This window comes from Aptenodytes patagonicus, chromosome 3 (assembly GCF_965638725.1).
Source record: "Aptenodytes patagonicus chromosome 3, bAptPat1.pri.cur, whole genome shotgun sequence".
NCBI lineage: Eukaryota > Metazoa > Chordata > Aves > Sphenisciformes > Spheniscidae > Aptenodytes > Aptenodytes patagonicus.
Genome location: NC_134951.1, coordinates 112,338,695 through 112,358,458, shown reverse-complemented (window position 1 = coordinate 112,358,458; position 19,764 = coordinate 112,338,695). Strand labels below are relative to the sequence as shown.

Here is a 19,764-nt window from a genome sequence, read left to right as displayed (position 1 = left end):
TTGATTTGCAATCTGCTGTAGAGAATTTAAATGCTTTCAGGAAAGGTTGCTGACAAGGTCAGCAGTACCTATGTCACAGTCCAGTATTTCCCAGTGGAACAGATTTCCATCAGAAAGAGTCAATTAATACCTATCTGCTTTGCAGAAACACTTGCTTTCAGTGACTTACTGATGAGCCATAGGCAAGGCTCCCATGGCAATCAACCTGGTTTCTTTCCAGATGACCTAGCAGGTGTCTTGCACTGTCCAGGCTTCCTAAATCTAGTGCAGGACTGGATTGGGCTTAAAAGCCACTGGCACCCAGGTTCCTCATTGCAGTGGGGAATCTGGAAATCCTGGGGACACTAAATGGATCTGATGAATAGCACAGAGTCTCTTAGTGAACTTCTGAGTGTCTCAGGCTGACCCTCTGAAGTGGGCAACATCTTGATACTTTAAACCTAACATCTGTGGGCATTTTCTTGCTCTGTAAGGTGATGGTGGCATAGCTCACACTTCTTGCAGGTTCCGTAGACAAAGCTGGTAGCTATGCATCATTTCATGGGAAGAAAGCCAAGAGTAGTAATCGCAGCATTCAGGTTTGAGAAGATCAGTTCTCATTCACACTGCCTATTAATAATGCACAATTAAGTTTCAGCAGCACAGGCTCTACCCAAAGAGCTGAGGCCTTTCCCGTATTTTGGTGTTCTGTCTCATAAGATTTCTGATGACTCATGCCTTTCCCACTTTTATAATGCTTCTTTGCATTGAAATTGTTCTTGGAAACTTCCTTTTCTCTTTTAATTGAGCATCCACCTTGCATAGAGCCAGGTCTTCTTTGTTTTACTGGGATCTCCCACCACAGGGACCTTAGCTAAAGAAGTGTCAATAAAGCTATAAAGGACAGCTAGAGTTAGTTGAAAACTCACATTAAGCTTTTCCAACATGGGTCTCTGCACTGCTAGGGGATCATAAATTCCTTCCAGGCAGTCTACAAAAGATAGCAAGATGCACAAGCCTTCATCAGAAGGTTGAAAAACATGCTGTACAAGCATTCCTCTCTTCATCAGAAACTGTTTAAAAGTGGAGATAAACAAAAATTTATATTACATGGTATAAACATTTTTCAGTCAAAAAATGCCACTGAAAGCAACCAGTTCTCTTGTGGAACTATCACTGTGAAGAAAACTTGCTTAGGAGGAAATATTTTTGTTCTTAAAGAAAAAAACACAACCAAAAACATTTTATGTGAGTCAAAATGGACCCATTTCAAGTCCCAAAAAAAGTTTCCATACCCCCTTTCCCAAATCTCCTCAGCAGTTCATATCCTGACATATTGCAAGACTTTTCCTATTTTCCAGCTATTTCCAGTACTAAAAATACCCTCCTGCAAAATGTACTGGCACTTTTTGCTCCTCCTTTTGCAAAGTTTCTCTATCAGCCTCCCGGTGGGCCTTGGTGTCCCATTCCTGCAGCAATGCCAGAACACACTGATGCACAGCTGTGCACTGTTAGGAAAGTCACTGGTGCACTTTGACCCAGGCCAGTAATGCCTCTCCCAACATCTGGGAACTGCTGAGGGAATGTTCCTCATAAGCAGAGAAGGCTAAAGGGGGGTCCCGATTCTCTAAGCACGCTATACCTATTTGAGGACTGGAGGCCTGTCTCCGCATGTGGGGCAGGTTCTTCCTGGACAACTTTTCTGCCCTCAGTGCAATTACGTGCTTGTGTGTTGGCCCTGTGACTATAGTGTGTGGTCACTCCACCCTTTTGCCAGGAGGTGAGAACTCTAGATGGAGCACAGCCACTTCCTGCTCATCCTACCATCCCAGAAATTTGCTCTGCTACACCTCCGACCAGACAAGGGGGCTGTCACAACCTGGCTGTCAACTGACCTAATCACAACAGTTAAAAGTACAGAGTAGGTGGGATCTCACTACGTCACCATTTATATCCAGGACAGCCTGAAACTGCTCATGTGGGCCACGTCGGATGGCCTTTCAATAGCTACAGGACAAGATCCTCATCTGGTTTAGATCAACATAGCTTTGTTGAAGCTGGCAGAACTCCAGCAATTTCTGTCTGCAGGGGATCCAGCCCAGGGAGCAGAAAGAGTCAAAAGAGTGCTGAGGTGCTTATGTTTAGGAAGGGCTGCTGCCAGGCAATGGCTTGAGCTTATCTCGAGGAAGATGGTGTTTGAAAGGGAGTGCTCACCTCCCAGCTCCCATGGAAGACAAATATGAAAAAGTGGTGAGGCTGGTGCATTTGCCACCAAAAGCTTATGAGCCAGCTGCCCTCATTAGCAAGTTGGTTTTGGAGGTAGATAGAGCAGTAATGTGGTTTCTAGGCAGAAAACAAGACAGTGCTAAAAACTGCTGACACAACAAAATGCTCCTGCCCTTCTATACCTTTCCAGCCTGCTCAGATTTCACTTGGGAATGAAGCAAGACCTGAGGGAGTCTTACAGAGGTTTCCCAAGAGACACTTTGAAGTTTCTTAACTGCTGGGAACAGGGAAGCTCTTCTTACCCCCATTGTTTGCTAGTAGTAGGTTTTAAGACCCTCAGACTGGGGTATCGGTGATGCAAGGTCAGGGAAGGGAGCGGATAGTAAAGCAGCTTTATGTCATTAAATTTGAGGGGAAAAGTAAAGATGCAAAAGATGTGGCAGGCTTTCCCAGCCTGCCCATCCCATGAGAACCAACAGCATTTCTAAAAATAGGAAATTCCTCTCACTGGGAACATCACAAGTCTGTCTCTTTTCCCATTAGACATCAAGAGCATTAGCTAATCTATACAGTGCCAGCTTAGCAGAATACCATGGTATCAAAACTTAGCAATCCACGAGGGCCACTTTATACCCCTGAATTTCAAGGCAATAGCTGTTCCTGTTATTGCATCCATGTTTCAAAGAGCAGGAGCAAGAAAACTGCGTTTAAAGGAATGATTTATGGGCCAAGACCAGGTTCTGAAGCTTTTCATTTGTCTGAACTCAACTCTGAATTAAATTCACTGTCTCATTGCTGTTGGAAAAGACGTAACATGACAGATAACGCAATCCCTTCCCTGATGGACAGACAGCATGCAGAAGCACCAACACGCCAGTGTTAGTGCTAGCAGCAGACAGCCTCATGTAGCCAGCAGCAGGGCTTTGCAGATGGGTAGCAAGCTTTCCTCCAAGGAATGCTGTATAATCCTGCGAAACAGAGCTCTGCATTGGTTCTCTTCTAGGACACCATGACATGATCATAAGAGCCACCTTCCCCCCACAGAGCAGCCCATGAAGTTTCCCAGTAGCAGACCTGCAGGTTTAGGCCTGTCAAGCAGTTGAGGGTGATGCAGTCTGTCATAGCTGAAGTCCACATCCCCTCGGCATGCAATGAGATCACCAGCGCTGACACAGCTGCTGCTGCTCTCAGGCTCTGGTAAAAAGTGTAGCTGAGGAGCTGCCTGCAGTGATTTGTCCTACTGAGCTCCTGCAACTCATGTACTTCTTCGTGGTGGGCACCCATAGTATCACAAGTGTGGCAGCTAGACCCCCTAGGATATACAAGTTTCATTTACAGGCCTGATGGGAAGTGTTCCCAGGATGTCATGGCCCAAAGCATCCTGCCCTTCACTGCTTCTGTATTATCCTTGCCTGGAGAACAGCCATTTCTCTTCTGGTCTTTCTCACATACTGGGGCATGGATCTATGTCCACATGTAAAGAACTAGCCATTGCATTGCCTTGTCCCTCACTCTGTGTCCTTCTCCTTTCTTTTATTATTTCTAGCTGAGCATGAGGCAACAGCAGGCTGCAGAGATGCCCATAGGGGAGATATTTGTACCAGTGCAGCACAGTTTTGGCTGCTTTGACAATTTGATAATAATATGGATGCTATCCATTGGCAAAACACTGTTCTGGCATCCCATAACGAGCCCAGGCCATCCTGCTGGGAGGGAAGATGAGAAAGGGATGACTGTACCAAAATAAATGAGGACAAAGGGGAGGACCGCAGGTCAGGTCATGCAGTACAGCAGAGCCAGGGCAGGAGTTAGGACTTCCTCGTAATTCATCATCTTGAGCAGCCTGCCATGCTAATTGCGCCACCTGGTAACAGCAACTCATGCGCTTCAGTAGCAGTGCCATCCCTGGGGGGCTGAGCCTTACATGCTCTGCTAACCGTCAGTCTCGACCTACACATGCCCTGAGCTAAGCAGATCCAAGTCTGCCAAGTTCAGCGATGCCCTGACCAAGTTGTATTTGATCCCTGTTTCAGGGTAGTACTTCCTGAACATATCCTGAACACTTACTTCATCTTCACCCTATATGTGTCACCTCCTCCCTTTCCCACGTGTTAGCACAAGGTCCTGGCCAGGAGGTAAGGACTGGCACAGCGTCATTCCCCATTGGCTTTCTTTCCAGTACACGCTATTCCAGCCTTTTTCCAGCCTTCCACCTAGTTCCATTCTGCTGGCTGCAGTGCAGCCCAGGCTTCCCATAGCCAAGGAAACTGCACACTAGCCTTGCTGTCTCTCCTGGGAAGGAAGAATTCCCAATGACCAGCAGCTTCAGCGCCAGGGATATTTAGTCACTCACCAGCCTGACAGTGAGAAGAAAAATGCTAATGGACAACAGTCTTAGGCAGTGCAGAGCTCTCAGACTGAGTCTCAAATAGCCATGCTTGGAAGGGAAAGGCAAACACCAAGGGAATTGATGTTCTCCCGCTTCATGCAACGTTGTTTAGGGTACAGTGGCAACAAGAAAATATTTTTTCCAGAGAGTTTTGTCATGTGTGCTAGCAACAGCATGATATACAACTGAAAGCATCCACCCTGAAAGCCTCTAAAAGGGAGGCATTTCAAATATTTGCTATAATACTCCCCACTGGTGATGTTTGCTTATATTTTGTATTTCACTCCGCCTGGGAGGGTGAAAGTGCACTGGTTAGTTTTGACTTCCCAGGTTCACCTCTATTACTGCAGTGCAGTAGCCGCTCTGCCAACTTGCCTGATTTTATCACAGTCTCATAAACACATAATGTTCCACTGAAAGGCTCAGTTCCTACAGTCACACAGTTCTGCACTTCCTCTAAGAGCAATGCAAAAATGAGCATAAAATCTGCACAGTTCTGGCCCTTTTTATTCGTAGAAATATGTGAAGCCACAAGCCTAACTCTTCTGACCTGAAAGCAGGATGCAAACAAAAACTCAAGATAATATTTGGGTTTTGGGAAGACCAAACCATGATTTTGTTCAGGGTGAGGAGAGGAGAGGGGGGAGGTGCTGTCCTCATGATTTGGGTTGGAAATACTACTATGTTTTGCATTTCCAGAACTGGAAGAGAAAAAAATAATGCAGAAGAACTGAGATTAAATAATTGCATGGATAGAAAGGGCTGTGCTTTTTTTTTTAATATTAACTCCTGTTATCATATAGCAAGTACTCAATTTTTGTCTGATTTTGAACAGTTGATCTAAAAATCAGACTTGTTAGATCAGCTGTTCAATTTGTCCATTTTATTGTCCTTTGTGCACTCCAGAAATATCCTAAGTATCTGTTTCATCAAGGAAAGATAGTCATGCCCATCAGTATCTTACCAATTTGCATTATTTATGCCCGTCATGTATTCTCTCAGCATCCTGAGTAACAATGGAGAAGGACTGTGTTTCCTGGTCACTGGTAGCAACTATCAGTTACTGATGGCCATTTCAGGCCAGGTTTTCAAACACGATTTCTCCTTAGATTTAAACTATGTGTGCTGGGAGAATTCCGTTTGTGTTTGGACACGAGTAAAAAAACTTCCTTGGAATTCCAGCTATGCGTCAGCATTGCTCTGCACTGACCTCTCTGGAGAACTTGGCCTATATTCAGATGCCTTCTGAGGTCTCAAAATCTGGCTAGGAACTGTTTTGAGGATTGGCCCAAGTACCAGGAAACGCTCAGTCCATCTGTCACAAATGACAAAGTTATAAATGTGTAAAGGGTAGAGGGGACAAGTTCTGCTGTGCGCACAGAGAAGCTAAACAGGCTGTCGTAAGGAAACTTTGCTGTGGGCAATGCTCTCATCAGTTTTACTCCACCCGACTTGAACATGTCTAGTGAGGTTTCACTCAATTTCCACTGACATAAAGCAAGAGCCCTGTCAGGCTCCAGCTCTCTTCCCAACCCTGAAACCCTTGTAATAAACAACATGAAAGCAAGAGGCCACAGTCTGCCATGGCAGGTACTGGTTAAGGTAAATGTTAGCGTTAGAAATCTGACACCAGCCCATCTTTCCTAGCTGAGAACATAGGCAGTTTTGCTGTGCTTTACTGAGTCCTTTTGCCTTTGCTTTGGAAACCTTTTAAGTCTCCAAAACGTATGTAATGTTTCCATTAGTTCTATGGTACCAAGGGGGAAAAAATGCAGAGCACTGGCTGGAAGATGTAGCTCAGTGCTGTGAATCACCAGCTCCAGGACAGATTATTTCTTTAAGTATACACAAAGGCAAAAGTGATCGGCAAGCTGAGACCTGCTCTAGAAATTGTGACATGTAACATTCATAGAAATCTTTTCATCCTGAAGGACTTCTGTCTACTTCCCAACACAGCCACAGATATACATTACAGGAATCTCTTTATGTCCCCTTGGAAGGCAGCCACTTCCAGAGAGGAGTATGGCAGCTTTTTACAAAGATGGTTTTGGATGAGCTGCAGTGAGGTATATCCAATACCCATCCCTCGCTTTTCATCTTCCTTTCTGTCCTCTCCTTGCTGGCACCACCAGCCCTTCACCTTGACAGAAACTTGCCCAAATCACTGTTCTTCTACCCAGTCCCAGCTGTTTCATCTCTCATACTGTTCCCCAGCACCCTCCTCTCTCTGCTGCGCCATCCCTCCCTGGGTCTCACAACAGCCACCCACCCTGCTTCCCACTCACTTTGTGTGTCCTCAAAGAGATGCGTCACTTCCCCTCCCTTCCTCCCCTCACTTTCGTCCCCTGACCATCGTGTCACCTTCCTTCTCCTTTGCTTATAGCCATCTGTCACACTTGGGTAACACCTGCCCCTGCTGGCACATTCTCCCCCTCCAGTCCGGGCTGCCTGCTTGTTTTGCCATAACATAGTCTTCTTCCCTGGATTTTGAAGGGCTTTCAGGCAGGACATCACTGTGACCTGTTAGACTAAGCCTCCAGACCCTCTTACGCAATTTAAAAATTCAGATCAAGTCATTAGCTCCTGGAATAGGCACTCATTTTACCTCCAAGAGCTGCTCCCTGTCTAGGTAGTTGGTGTTGGCTATGCCAACTATCCCGTCTTCTTCTGATGCTGTCCTCAGACGCACAGAGCCAACCTATCAGTTGACAAATAGGGACACAGCCATAAAACTGCCCTATAGAGGGCCACGATCTAGTGAATTTTCAGTCTCTGGATAATACCAGCTTTAAAGGGATGAGAAGGGAGCTCGTAGTGACTAAAATTCAGCAAGAAAGAGGTAAATTCCTAAAAGCAGCAGTGCAGTTTAAAGCAGTACTGACAGCAAGCTGAGAGGTGCCTGGTGCAAAGCAGGAGCTTTGGGGTTTTCAGCATTTCTTGATCTTACTATGCACCTTCTATCCTACCTGATGGAACTCCGTCACTACAGGGGCTGTGGCCACAGTTCCACAAGACAGGAAATCCGGTAGTGAGCTTACTATTAGACAAAAAAACAACGAAACAAAAAACAACCACCAGTGTAGCTACATGGTGAGAAATGCTGAACCAATACATGCAGACTCATTGCTGGTTTAAATTGGCTTAAAAATGTTACAGCCAGGCAGATTTTATGCTGGGTCAGGTATCATCCATCTTCCCACAGTCAGCATAAAGACTGTATCATGCCTGGTCTGACTTGACAGAAATGTAATTGCATAATCCTGCCAGATCTTAGTGAAATGCATGCTGCCAGGTATTCCAATAGTGCACAGACAAGTATTCATTAAGCCAGTCTGCCTTATGGAGTCTAGGTGGCAGGGTGTCTGCAAGAAGATCATTTTTTCTCTGTAGGCTGAATCCACTGACAGTCCTGCTGACTTGTCAGCTTTGTATTAAATCTGTTGACAGAAGGAAATCTGTCCTGTGAAAACACATCTGATAGAAGAAAATTATTATCATGTTCATCTTGTCCTCTTAGTACTGTGTTGTTGGGATTCATTTTCTATTCCTCTTCACCTTATCTGGAGATTGTGAAAGAAGCTGCATCGGTGATATTAGAGAATGTTTAAATACGCATCATATTTTTCAACAGAAATGCAAGTGCAACCACAAACAGCCAAGAATTACTGAACAGAAAATTCTCCCCTTTACTCTGAACTTTACTCTGAAATTCTCCCCTGTCTGAACATCCCTGGTTGGTTTTGCATTTGTGCAGCTTTGGCATGCGGATGGCTTCCCAAATGCCCTGTAACTTCACAATAGAACTGTGCTTTATGTGGATAGCTTCACCCATCACTGAAATGCTGCCAAATCAGAGATAGTAACTGGCTGCTTTTCAGAGAGGCCTTAGGAACACTCTACAACACTAAGAGAGGGCGTAAAGAGGCATAACGCATTTGCAGTGGAATGAGCAAGGGGACACTCGGAAAACTCCTAATTTGACTGTAGATCAAGATCAGTTCTTGGTCTAAGCTCACACTGTAATAAACTGCCAGAAGAAAGTAGAGTCAGGCCCTATGCATCTGTGAAATAAAAACGGGGCAGGAGGGGAACTGAAGTGAGGCTATAATGCTTAGATTTAGTTACAGAATGAGCTTTATGTGTTTTCAGGTGTTGAGCACCTCCAGCTCTGGCTGGGATCAGGCAAAATGTCTCGAGTTCTCTATGCTGTTGGAAAGTCTTCTGAAAATGAAAGCTCTGAACCAAACATTAAAATATAAGTTTAAGACCTTATTTTTAAACATCTTTATTAATAGCTTATCCTTAGAGTTTTACACTGTCACCCTGCTATCCAAATGCTTTAGTAGCAATCTACTTTTATATGCTAAAAGCAAACCTAAAAAGTCAACCCTATGAATCACCTGTGGCAATTCTCTAGGCACCTGTCTGTGTGAGAAGACACCATCACAGTCAGTGACTCCAAGTAGATAGTTGTAAACAGCAGTCTGTCCCGCCTGCCCTTTCCACATCATGCTATGTGTTAAGCAACAATACAACACTCACAATAGTTTTCCTCTCTTTCCTCCTCTATTCTGTCACTTAAGAACAAAATACATACACCTTGGTTTTCTGCCAACTACCTCCATAGAGGAAGATGCACGTGTGATCAGCACTTGTTAAGAGCTGCACACAAAGAGAGTTTCTTGCTTAGCTGGGCACCAACAGGAGAGGTCTCACATGTTCCCTTAAGTGCCAAAGCAAGCAGGACATACAAGAGGAACATGTGGGTTGGGCTTTTGTCCCAGCATGGGATGCACATGAATCCATGCTGTTGTGACTGCTCTGAAACATCACCAAGTGTTACTCCCCAGGGCTTTGTTCTCTCTTCAATGGAGATATGCAGGACAGCTGTCAGGAGAATATCTCTGAACAAGCAAAGAAGCTGGGAAAGAAAGTCTGCTAATCAATCTAGATACTTAGTGAAATCCACAGGGACATTCAAGACTCACTGTATGTTACTGTAGCAACTGGGAACTTACAAAAAGGTCTGAGCAGGTATTAATTCCCTTTTCTTGTTGGGTAGAGCCAACATTTTTGTTCGTGACTAGGAAAGAGAGGCTCACAGAGCAGATACCCTCTAAGTGCTGCTGTGGATCCAGGCTTGGTACGTGATAAAATCAACAGAGCTAAGCACCTAAAGATCCTTTCAGACAAACCCTGAGACCCAGGCAGATTAAAGGGCTAAGGTCAGTCTCCCAAGTCCTCAGCTAATACCAAAACTATACCACCACCTTTTTTTTGTTCCCCCCCTCCCCTTTTTTCTTTTTTTTTTTTTTTTTTAAATAATCAGTCCCCACTTTTTCTGAATCACTAAAAGGTGGGCTGAGTGTCAGGTGCAGACACTTTCCCTACCTCATCCCAGCCCCTGTTAACACAACAGAGAGCGTAACAGTGGCTGTTCCTCTACTACCAGAGGGAAACCATCCACACCATCTGTGGCAGGACATCACTGTAGCATTACAAGATGCCCCAAAGAGCATGACTGTTTTGCCCTTGATCCCCACAAGAAAAAGGCTGGAAGATGTAGTCGTGGTGCAATTCAAACACATGCCAGCTTGACAAGAAAGCATCCCAGTCAATGAGATTTAACAAGATTAAATGCACAAACATCTCCAAACAAAGTTGCCCTGACTCATTGCTTCCATGGTGAAAAAGCAAGCTGTGTAGCTCTGTACATGAAGAATAAACTACCCTGCCATGCTAGATGACTTCCAGTACAGCCCAGGCAGAACTGAACATTAGGTACGGGTGTGCATGCCGTGTTTAGCAAAGTTGGGGGGGTGTCCCCATTTGCAAATTCATTGATCTGCTTACAGAGGGACAGCTTGCAGCCTGAACCCAGTCCAGGTGAAGTGAGGTATCAGCATTGACTCTGTCCTGCTGCCATGCCTCCTAGTGCAATTTGGGAAGGAGTCGGCATGCATAGCTTTACAGCAGATATGCAATTAGACCTGTGGAGGTGAGCTCCTTAGAGTCATAACATCTAAGGCTAAAAGGCTGTCAATATCTGAAAGCAAGCAGGACCAAGTTTATTTCAATTGTAAGAGGGTCTGACTCGTGATTGTTACTGGTGTCAGACACATGGACTGGGCAAGATATACAGATATCAATATAATATATTGAATACTCAGCAGGTCTCTGTCAAAGGTAATACCAATTCTGAATTCTCTGAAGTTCTCAGCGTCAAACATAGCTGAGCAAAGAGCCAAGGCCCAGCATCACTTGCTGCTGCTAGAGGCAGCACTGGTGTCCTGAGTGAGCAGAAAGCCACTGGTGGGACAAACATCTATCTCCTCCATCTATGATTTCTGTAGATCCCATGGAAGAGAGCAGGGCAAGCTGTCCACATCCAAGAGCACTTCCCCCCCCCGACACTTTTCTTGTAAGGAGTAAACTATAGTTGACTGAAGCAAAATGCTGCCCAGTAACAATACTTTGCAGTTGTATAAAAGTTCTCAGTGGCAAACAGTTTGTTGTGGTTTAACCTCAGCTGGCAACTGAGCACCACACAGCTGCTCGCTCACTTCCCCACCCCCACCCCGGTGGGATCGGGGAGAGAATCGGAAGAGTAAAAGCGAGAAAACTCATGGGTTGAGATAAGAACAGTTTAATAATTGAAATAAGATAATAATAATAAAATATACAAAGCAAGTGATGCACAATGCAATTGTTCGCCACCCACCGACCAACGCCCAGCCAGTCCCCAAGCAGCGGCCCCCCCGGCCAGCTTTCCCCCAGTTTATGTACTGACGTCACATGGTATGGAATGTCCCTCTGGCCAGTTTGGGTCAGCTGTCCTGGCTGTGCCCCCTCCCAGCTTCTTGTGCACCTCCAGCCTTCTCAGTCGGTAGAGCATGGGAAGCTGAAAAGTCCTTGACTAGTGTAAGCACTGCTTAGCAACAACTAAAACATCGGTGTGTTATCAACATTGTTCTCACCCTAAATCCACAACACAGCACTGTACCAGCTACTAGGAAGGAAATTAACTCTATCCCTGCCGAAACCAGGACAGTATCCACCCCTTATTCTATACCAATTTATCCAGCTGAAGAGAAGGTTCACACAGGCTTTACTCCTGATTTGAGAGCCAGGTTTTCACCCTAGTTTGCTTAGTCACAAGGGAGAAAAGGCCAGCGGCAAAAATCAAGATCAGAGCTCAGCAGTCCTCCCTTCTTTGGTTCTGATCTAAAGATTAGGATGCACTGGTTGCCCTCTACGTTTTGGAGAGGACAGAAAGAAAAAAAAGAGGGGGGGGGTGGAAATCACTGAACTAATTATCATACATGATAATTAGTATCATAATTATTCATGAAAGCTGAGATTAAAATAGTATGTTAAAGGATTTGAATGCAAATAGCATATGCTCTGTCCTGATCTCTCCTAGCAGAGTGCAGCAGTCTGGCAACATAGATAGCCCCAAATGTTGCACAGCATAGGAGAGCCTGACAGAGCACCAGTCTCTCAGTGAGGCTTTAAAGAAGGTAAAAAAAACACCACAGAGCTGGGGAAGAAGGTCATTTTGTTGCTGTCATTGCTGTTGTTTTTAAAACATCTCCACACACACTATTTATCATGCCCTGTATTGCCTAGAGATGGACCTGAGTCTAACACTGTGCATCCATTATCCTTAGTTCTGAGGCATGTGAAATTTGAACCCACTGTTTGTAGCTTGAGTCCACCTCTGGTGTTCACAGCAATGCTGTCTTCTAAGCATCAAGTACTTAGCAAAGTAAACACAAATAATGTTGCTTTGTGCACATGCAGCAGGTATGACAGGATGATTACTCAGGTAAGGCAGGTTATTTGCATCCTGGGTTTTGAATTGGATGGGACAAAGTCTCGCACAACTAGACAAGACCTGAGAGCTATTAAGCAGTAGAGATACTCATTCAAACCAGTCTGGGTGCAAGTACTGTAATTAGCCAGCTTTCTACAGCCTTTGTAGGCTATGCTGATGGCCAGTAATTCAGAAACTAGACCTCTCTTGTCGCCACATGCAAGACTTCTGCAGCAGCTGGTTTAATATAGCAGTTTCCCCATGATATGCGTTTGAATGAAGCGTCTGTAGCACAATTTCAAGACTTCTTTGGGTGATCTCAATGTGGGGAAGATGAGAGCTATCCTTAACTGTGTGCATCTTGGGTGTTTCCATGTGAAGGACAGTGCCTCATCTTCACCTTCTCTGGGACAAGGAATGATGTTTCATGTTTCTTTTATCAAGCTACCTGATCTACTGGGGAAGCTACCTCTTTGCAAGCTTACCCTCAGGTGGCATAGTTCAGGTAGCAAGCAGGCTTCTCTACTCCCATGCATGTGCATCTCTGCTTTTCCTCCACCCTTTGCAGGTTATGACTTCGCCGCTGTACTGGAATGGTTTGCAGAGCGGGTTGACCGCATCATTCTCCTTTTTGATGCGCACAAGCTGGACATCTCCGATGAATTCTCTGAGGTCATCAAGGCCCTGAAGAACCATGAGGACAAGATGAGAGTTGTTCTCAACAAGGCTGACCAGATAGAGACTCAACAGCTGATGCGGGTGTACGGTGCCCTCATGTGGTCCCTGGGAAAGATTGTCAACACCCCTGAGGTCATCAGGGTCTACATTGGCTCCTTCTGGTCCCATCCATTGCTCATCCCCGACAACCGCAAGTTGTTTGAGGCGGAGGAGCAGGACCTGTTCAGGGATATCCAGAGCCTGCCCCGCAATGCAGCCCTGAGGAAGCTGAATGATCTCATCAAGCGAGCACGGCTGGCCAAGGTGGGTGTTGGCATAGAAGAACCTGAGCATTCAGTTTGGGCTGTCTGCAGTATGCAGACTATGGGGAAGTGGTTTTGGCCAGTTCAGCTTGCAGAGCTGGTGGATCCTACTCTTTTTCCATCCCATTTCGCTCAGGCCCAGCATATTAGTCCTATGCACTTCAAGGAAGAAAGCTCCTCCTTTGCTTGGTGCATCAATCATGATGGGCCAGAGTGAGGCAGAGAGCCACAGATCAAAAGATCAAAGCAGGTGGCACTTGAAGGGATCTGGAAAGCAGTTGCTCTGTGGTAGCAACTTGAGAATTAGGACCAATTCAGTATGTCAGAATCGCACACCAAGGGAATTGGTAAGCTCTAGGTCTTTTGCCTTAAACTTTCTTAGCCAAGAGAGATACCTGGCTTAGATGGATGCAGAGGAGGTGGAGACTCACAAGAATGGCAAATCAGCCTGCTGTATCTCTGAATATTTGAAATGAGCTGAATGAAGCCCCTTAGAATACATGGAAGAACCCCATATCAATTGGGAAGAGAGATCAAAAGATCCCTAAAAAGCTTTCTGTGCAAGGGTCTTTATTTCTAAGAGAAAACGCTTGGTCTGCCATTCAAAACCAAAAAAACCAGAATGTCACCTAAGTTAAGGACTGGTATTCAATGCTAAAACATCTAACAAAGTCTGGAGAGCTCCAAAACCTGTATGTTTGGTTTGGACTAGAAAGGGACTATTCCCTGGAAGGCCATGCCCAGTGGAAGAAAAAAAAAAAACCCCACCACTCCCCTCCAGGAAGCGCATATGAATGTTACTCTCTCTATGCCCAGGACTCATACAGTGTCTTCACCTTGTCTCAGCACAGCCAGAGCACACAGCTGAGCAGCAGTTAGCACTGGAGCAATAATCAGTAGGTACAGGCAAGCTGAGGAGCTGAGCTTGCTCCTCAGGGTGGGACAAGATGGGGTTGAGTCCTAGGCACAGATACTCTCTGCTGGGAAGAATTTTTTTATGTGCTCTTTAACACTTGTCTTCATTCCATATCATTAAATACCCTTCAGGTCCATGCCTACATCATCAGTTCCCTAAAGAAGGAAATGCCCTCAATGTTTGGGAAAGACAATAAAAAGAAGGAGCTTGTTAACAACTTGGGAGAGATTTATGCCCGGATTGAACGGGAGCATCAGATCTCACCAGGAGACTTCCCTAATCTGAGAAAGATGCAGGTAAGCAGGGGCATCTTGGCTGGAGCACCAAACATCCAAGGAAAGAACATTAGAGTAACCGCAGGGAATATGCCAGAAACCACGCAGACATTGATTGTTGTTGCCTGTGGGAAAGGCCTGTTGTAATGGGCCTTGAAATACGTGCAGGCTATATTTGGGCATGAACACTTTTTGCACATAGAGCTCATGTGAAGCTACAGCTGCCGTCATTTCTCAAATCTTTGCCTGCATAGCACTTTATGGCAAATTATTTCTTCTGTTTTTCTTTATTTTTAATTCCAGGTTCCATTTGCAGATTTTTCAGGCCTAAGAATACTGCTAATTTATATTAAAAGGAAAGCTCTATCCTGGAAAGCCTACATATGCCCCTCTCCTCAAGAGCTGTATTTTTTTTGTTTACTACTTCACTCTGTTTCTAGAAAGAGAGAAAGGAGGCTGTGAAAACTTAAAGCCCCTTTTCTATTTTAAGCAGAGAAGCAGGTTTTCTGTTCTGCAGAGCTGAGACCTGACCCAGTGTTCATCTAAGTCTAAGACTTCAAAGGACCTTGGATCAGAGCTTTGTATTGTATATTCAAACAATGCTGGATACTGCTACATTGCTGCATGGCTTCAGTCCAAGCAGAAACCTGTTCTGAGTTGCTAGCTGTTGAAGTCATTACTAGCTCCCTATGGAAAACACAGCATCTGCTTTTTTTTTTTTTTAAAGTATATTTTCCATAAGATCTTGGGAATGAGATCTGTGGAGCGTATCCAATAGAAGATGCCATTCACTGCTTGTTAAAATGTGTGTTTAAGTGTTTAAAAATAGCTATACCAATCCAGTAGGAGTGAATAGTGTGGATTTAATGAGTAGAGGGTGAAGGATAAAGCTGTAGGTCACTCTGCAGTTCTTAGAAGAGAGTTATCTGCAGGCCCCGCTCAAAGAACTTTTGCTTAGCTGTGAAAATTACAGAAACTGAGCCATGCTGTAAAGATATGCTCGCCCCTTTACAGACATGCTACTGTCTTTATGGCATCCGAAAGATGCACTGCATGATGATGAGTAAATTAGTCATTTGGCAGAGTGGCGTCTCCTTCCCAGAGTGCAGAGCGGGAGGGAATGCAGAGCACTGGATGGAGGATGTAGCAAGAGCTGCACAACCAGTTTGCCTTGAACAATTTGGTCTTCAAGGAGAGTGCTTCTATGTGGCTTGCAAAGGAGGAGTCTTACTTGCATATGGCCATCATCAGGGCCTTTGAGTAAACCACTACCCCTCTCTGTAGCATGTCAGCCCTCCTTTGTAAGCCAAGACGACCATTTTCTGTAGGGCTTAAAGAGGATTTAAGTAAGAGCAAGGCCAGCCTGGGAGACCCCATCACGTGCTGAGGAGCAGGGCTATCAGAGGAGGGAATGCTGAGCTCCCCACTCCCGCTCTGCAATAGCAGTTTTTTGACAAAAACAAGCACCAGATAGACATCCCACTCTACACTGCTACTGCACTGTGCACGGCCATGTCGCTCACCTCTTCCTATGTTGTCCCACTTTAAGGATCAGTTGCAAGCCCAGGATTTTAGCAAGTTCCAGCCTCTGAAGAGCAAGCTGCTGGAGACCGTGGAAGACATGCTGGCCAATGACATCGCCCAGCTCATGGTGCTCGTACGCCAGGAAGAGTCGCAGCGGCCAACCCAGATGGTGAAGGGAGGAGCCTTCGAGGGCACCTTGCATGGTCCATTCGGCCATGGCTATGGCGAAGGCGCTGGTGAAGGGATCGATGATGCTGAGTGGGTGGTGGCCAGGGACAAGCCCATGTATGATGAGATCTTCTACACACTCTCACCTGTCGATGGTAAAATAACTGGTGCCAATGCAAAGAAGGAGATGGTAAGGTCTAAGCTGCCCAACACGGTGCTGGGCAAGATATGGAAACTGGCTGACATCGACAAAGATGGCATGCTGGATGATGAGGAGTTTGCCTTGGCGAATCATCTCATTAAAGTCAAGTTGGAGGGTCATGAGCTGCCAAATGAGCTCCCTTCCCATCTCCTCCCTCCATCCAAAAGGAAAATAACAGAGTGAAAGGAAGGTTACAGGGCAGAAGGAAAGGGAAGGGGAAAAAAAGACCTAGAAAAACATGTTTACTTAAATTATACCCTTAGATGTGAGATCACCTTTGGATTTATACCTATTTTGCTGTATGAAGAAAAAAAAACTAAAGCAGAACAAAAAAATCCAATCCTTCTTCATGATAATATGCAATTAACTCTTCCAGTGTAATGTCCCTGCGTTCTAATGTGTAGTTTGTAAATATGAAGGTAAAGAAAGGATGTTGAGACTAGGAGCATCTGATAAGTGGAAGTAGAAGAAAAACTGAAGTGGGCTGCATTTTTTGAGAGTGGAATAGGCGCTAATAGAAATCTGCTAACTGCCAGTATCACTCCTGAGCTTTGGCTGCACCTTCTGCTGTTTAATGGGTCTCACAAACTTCAGGAGACTGAGATCTTGATAGTGAAGAGGAAACCACAAGGTCTCCAAGCTATTGGCCAAACTAAAGAGCGCTTCCTAATTAACATAAGCCCACACTAAAATACTAGATACTAAACCCCAGAGTTAAGAATTTTAGGAACCTTGATTCACTGTTAGATGCAAGTTTTACAGGCGTTTCCCTGTCCTTAAAGAAAGAAATCTAAATAAAACCTGAAACAGCTCTGAACTGGGCAGCTGGAGTTCCTCATTGTTCGCTGTGGGACAGGCACTAAGAATTCCCAATCGCCTCTACCTCCCATTCAGTCCCCGGGGGAGATTTGTTCTGCAGGCACGGCCAAGGGAACCACCCCGCCAAGGGAAACGGAAGGAGGGGGCTCTAGATGCAGCCGTCAGGTGGGTTGGAAGGAACACCACTCCCCGGCTCACTGAACATTTCACAACCAGTGGATAGTGTTTTCTCTTTGAACAATGGTGGTGTTTATCATTCCTGTGAAGTGATATGTTTACTCTCATCGTGCACAGTGAAAGCTACTAGGTCCCATTCTTACTGTAAAGATAAGAACCCTGCAGGTAGATGGTCCATCATAAGAGCAGAGAACACAGTGGGGCAGCGGGCAGAGCTTGCTCTACTGCCTGCACCCCCACAAATACAGCCGAGATGTTGACAGCCTTCACCCACCCTCCTCCTCACCACACAGTAACACTTGATCCCCTCCAGAACCTCAACCCTGAGCCAAGAGACCCTCCCCCCTTTTTCACACTCTCTGAAATTTTTGTTTTCAAGACCTGATTTTGACAGAGATCCCTTGATTTCCTATTTTGTTTCCCAAACACACACACAGGCAACTCTTCTGGTTTTTGTTGCTTTGGAGCAGCGTGTTGTTCCAATTCCTGTTGTCACTTTATGTAAGCTGAGCGCCTACTGTGATGAAAAACCAAGACAAGTATAACTTATTTTATATCTCTGTGTTCATATTATATAGAGAAATATATTCTGTGTATGTAGGATGTGCTTATTGCAGTACATTTATCACTTGTCTTAAAAATTAATGCATTAACCTTTTTTGTACCCTGGTCCTAAAACATTATTAAAAAAGAAAGGCCAGATCTGTCTCTTTCTTTACATAGCCAAATGAAATGCAGCTGAAAAGAAAAAAAGCTTATTTCTACATGCAACAGAATGAGGAAATCATCCTTAGCACATTCCCAACCGTGCATGTACAGATCAGCCCTGCCGAACTCGGGTGTGCGCTGCTGAATGACCGGTTAACATCTGCAATGTCTCCTTTCTCTTCTGGCAGTCTAATCACAACCTCGGTACTTGCTGAAGCAAGTGGAATTGTACCCACGATTCACCTTGTTCAACACAGGGGAGAGGTAACCACCAAATAAATCCTTTATTAGGAAAAGGAATATATTGAAAGAGTTTCCTTCTGCCAGCCACAGATGAGAATGCTACAGATTTATCAAGATCTGGAAAGGACACAAAAGACCTTAGTCTTAAATCTTGATAGCTCTAATGTTACTCCTGTCTTCATTGCCCTTTCTGTACATGTTCATTACAGTGATCGTTATCCCCAGAATGCGACAGTGAGATGCACTGAATAAGACAGTGAGAGCAGTTAGGATAGTGCTGGGGAAGCACCCAGAGAGAGCGTGCGAGCAGTAATGGTTGGCAGAGTTTCCATTTAGCATTTGTACAGGATGAGAGAGAGAGGGGGAAGAGGAAATCATGGGGTGGAGAGCAAGAAGCAATAAATGCAAATTTAGAGAGAAGTCAGCAGACTGTGTCACTCCAGTTCAACTACCCAGTAACCCCCAGTTAACCATCATTACAGCGTGCACATCTGCTAATGCTGTCCAGGTCTTTGTGGAATTATGCATCCATCTGACTCCAGGTTGAGGGACACGGTTGAGGCTGAACAGAGCACCCTGAATCAGCCCTACCTTTATGCAGGCATGATTTTCTGACAGCCACTCATACAACGCATTGCTTGTACCAATTGTGTCATGCTGAAGTTTAACACTTTCTTAAGAAGCAGAAGATTCCTGGTTTTCTCAAAGGGGATGGGAGGTGAGCTCTATTAGTCTTTTTCCAGTATACACCAGCAAGGTGCTCGGGTAGGCCAAAAATTCATTTAATAGGTATCAAACGGCTTTCAAGGCACAAAGCCTTTTGTGCTTGATTGGGCATACGAGTTCACAAACCAAACCACTAGCCTGTTGTTAAAACACATGTAATAGATTAGTTTTCATTGCATTGACTGCGATTGTGCTTTAGCCATCTCTAAAAAAAGGCTTGCTGTTAAACAGAAAACAGCAAGAGATTTTCTGTGTCACTGGTAGCAGCAGTCGCCCCCCACACCACGGCTAGAGCATGCCAGCACTACAGCACACGCCAGAGCTCCTGCCTCTGCTCCCCATGCCGTGCGGAGGCTCCTGCTCTTTACATCCCCATGCCAGCCTCTCCGGGATGTTTCGGCAGGACTCACTCAGAAGTGCCGGCGGGACAGCGGCACAAAGAGCTTTGCCAGCACAGGTCAAGCGTGCAGAACAACACGCAGCACTGCAGCGTGGGGGTTTTCTTTCAGCACTCGCTCAGAAACCGCTTGTGCTGTCAGAGTGCAACTTCCTCAGTCCTGTAGGAGGGGAAAAACCAACACGAGCATTTTAGCGGCAAACGTCGTTACTTAATGTG

The 19,764-nt window shown here is 45.2% G+C and overlaps 1 protein-coding gene across 1 annotated transcript in view; it reads left to right on the top strand.

Moving 5' to 3' along the window:
* EHD3 (EH domain containing 3) overlaps window positions 1-18,171 on the top strand; it is a 31,064-nt gene extending 12,893 nt beyond the window's left edge. The window contains exons 4-6 of the mRNA XM_076334703.1: window positions 12,979-13,391; window positions 14,438-14,602; window positions 16,131-18,171. Of these exons, the coding sequence (XP_076190818.1) occupies window positions 12,979-13,391; window positions 14,438-14,602; window positions 16,131-16,658 (1,106 nt within the window). The 3' untranslated portion in view covers window positions 16,659-18,171. The remainder of the gene's footprint in view (window positions 1-12,978; window positions 13,392-14,437; window positions 14,603-16,130) is intronic.
* The last annotated feature ends 1,593 nt before the right edge of the window (window positions 18,172-19,764 follow it).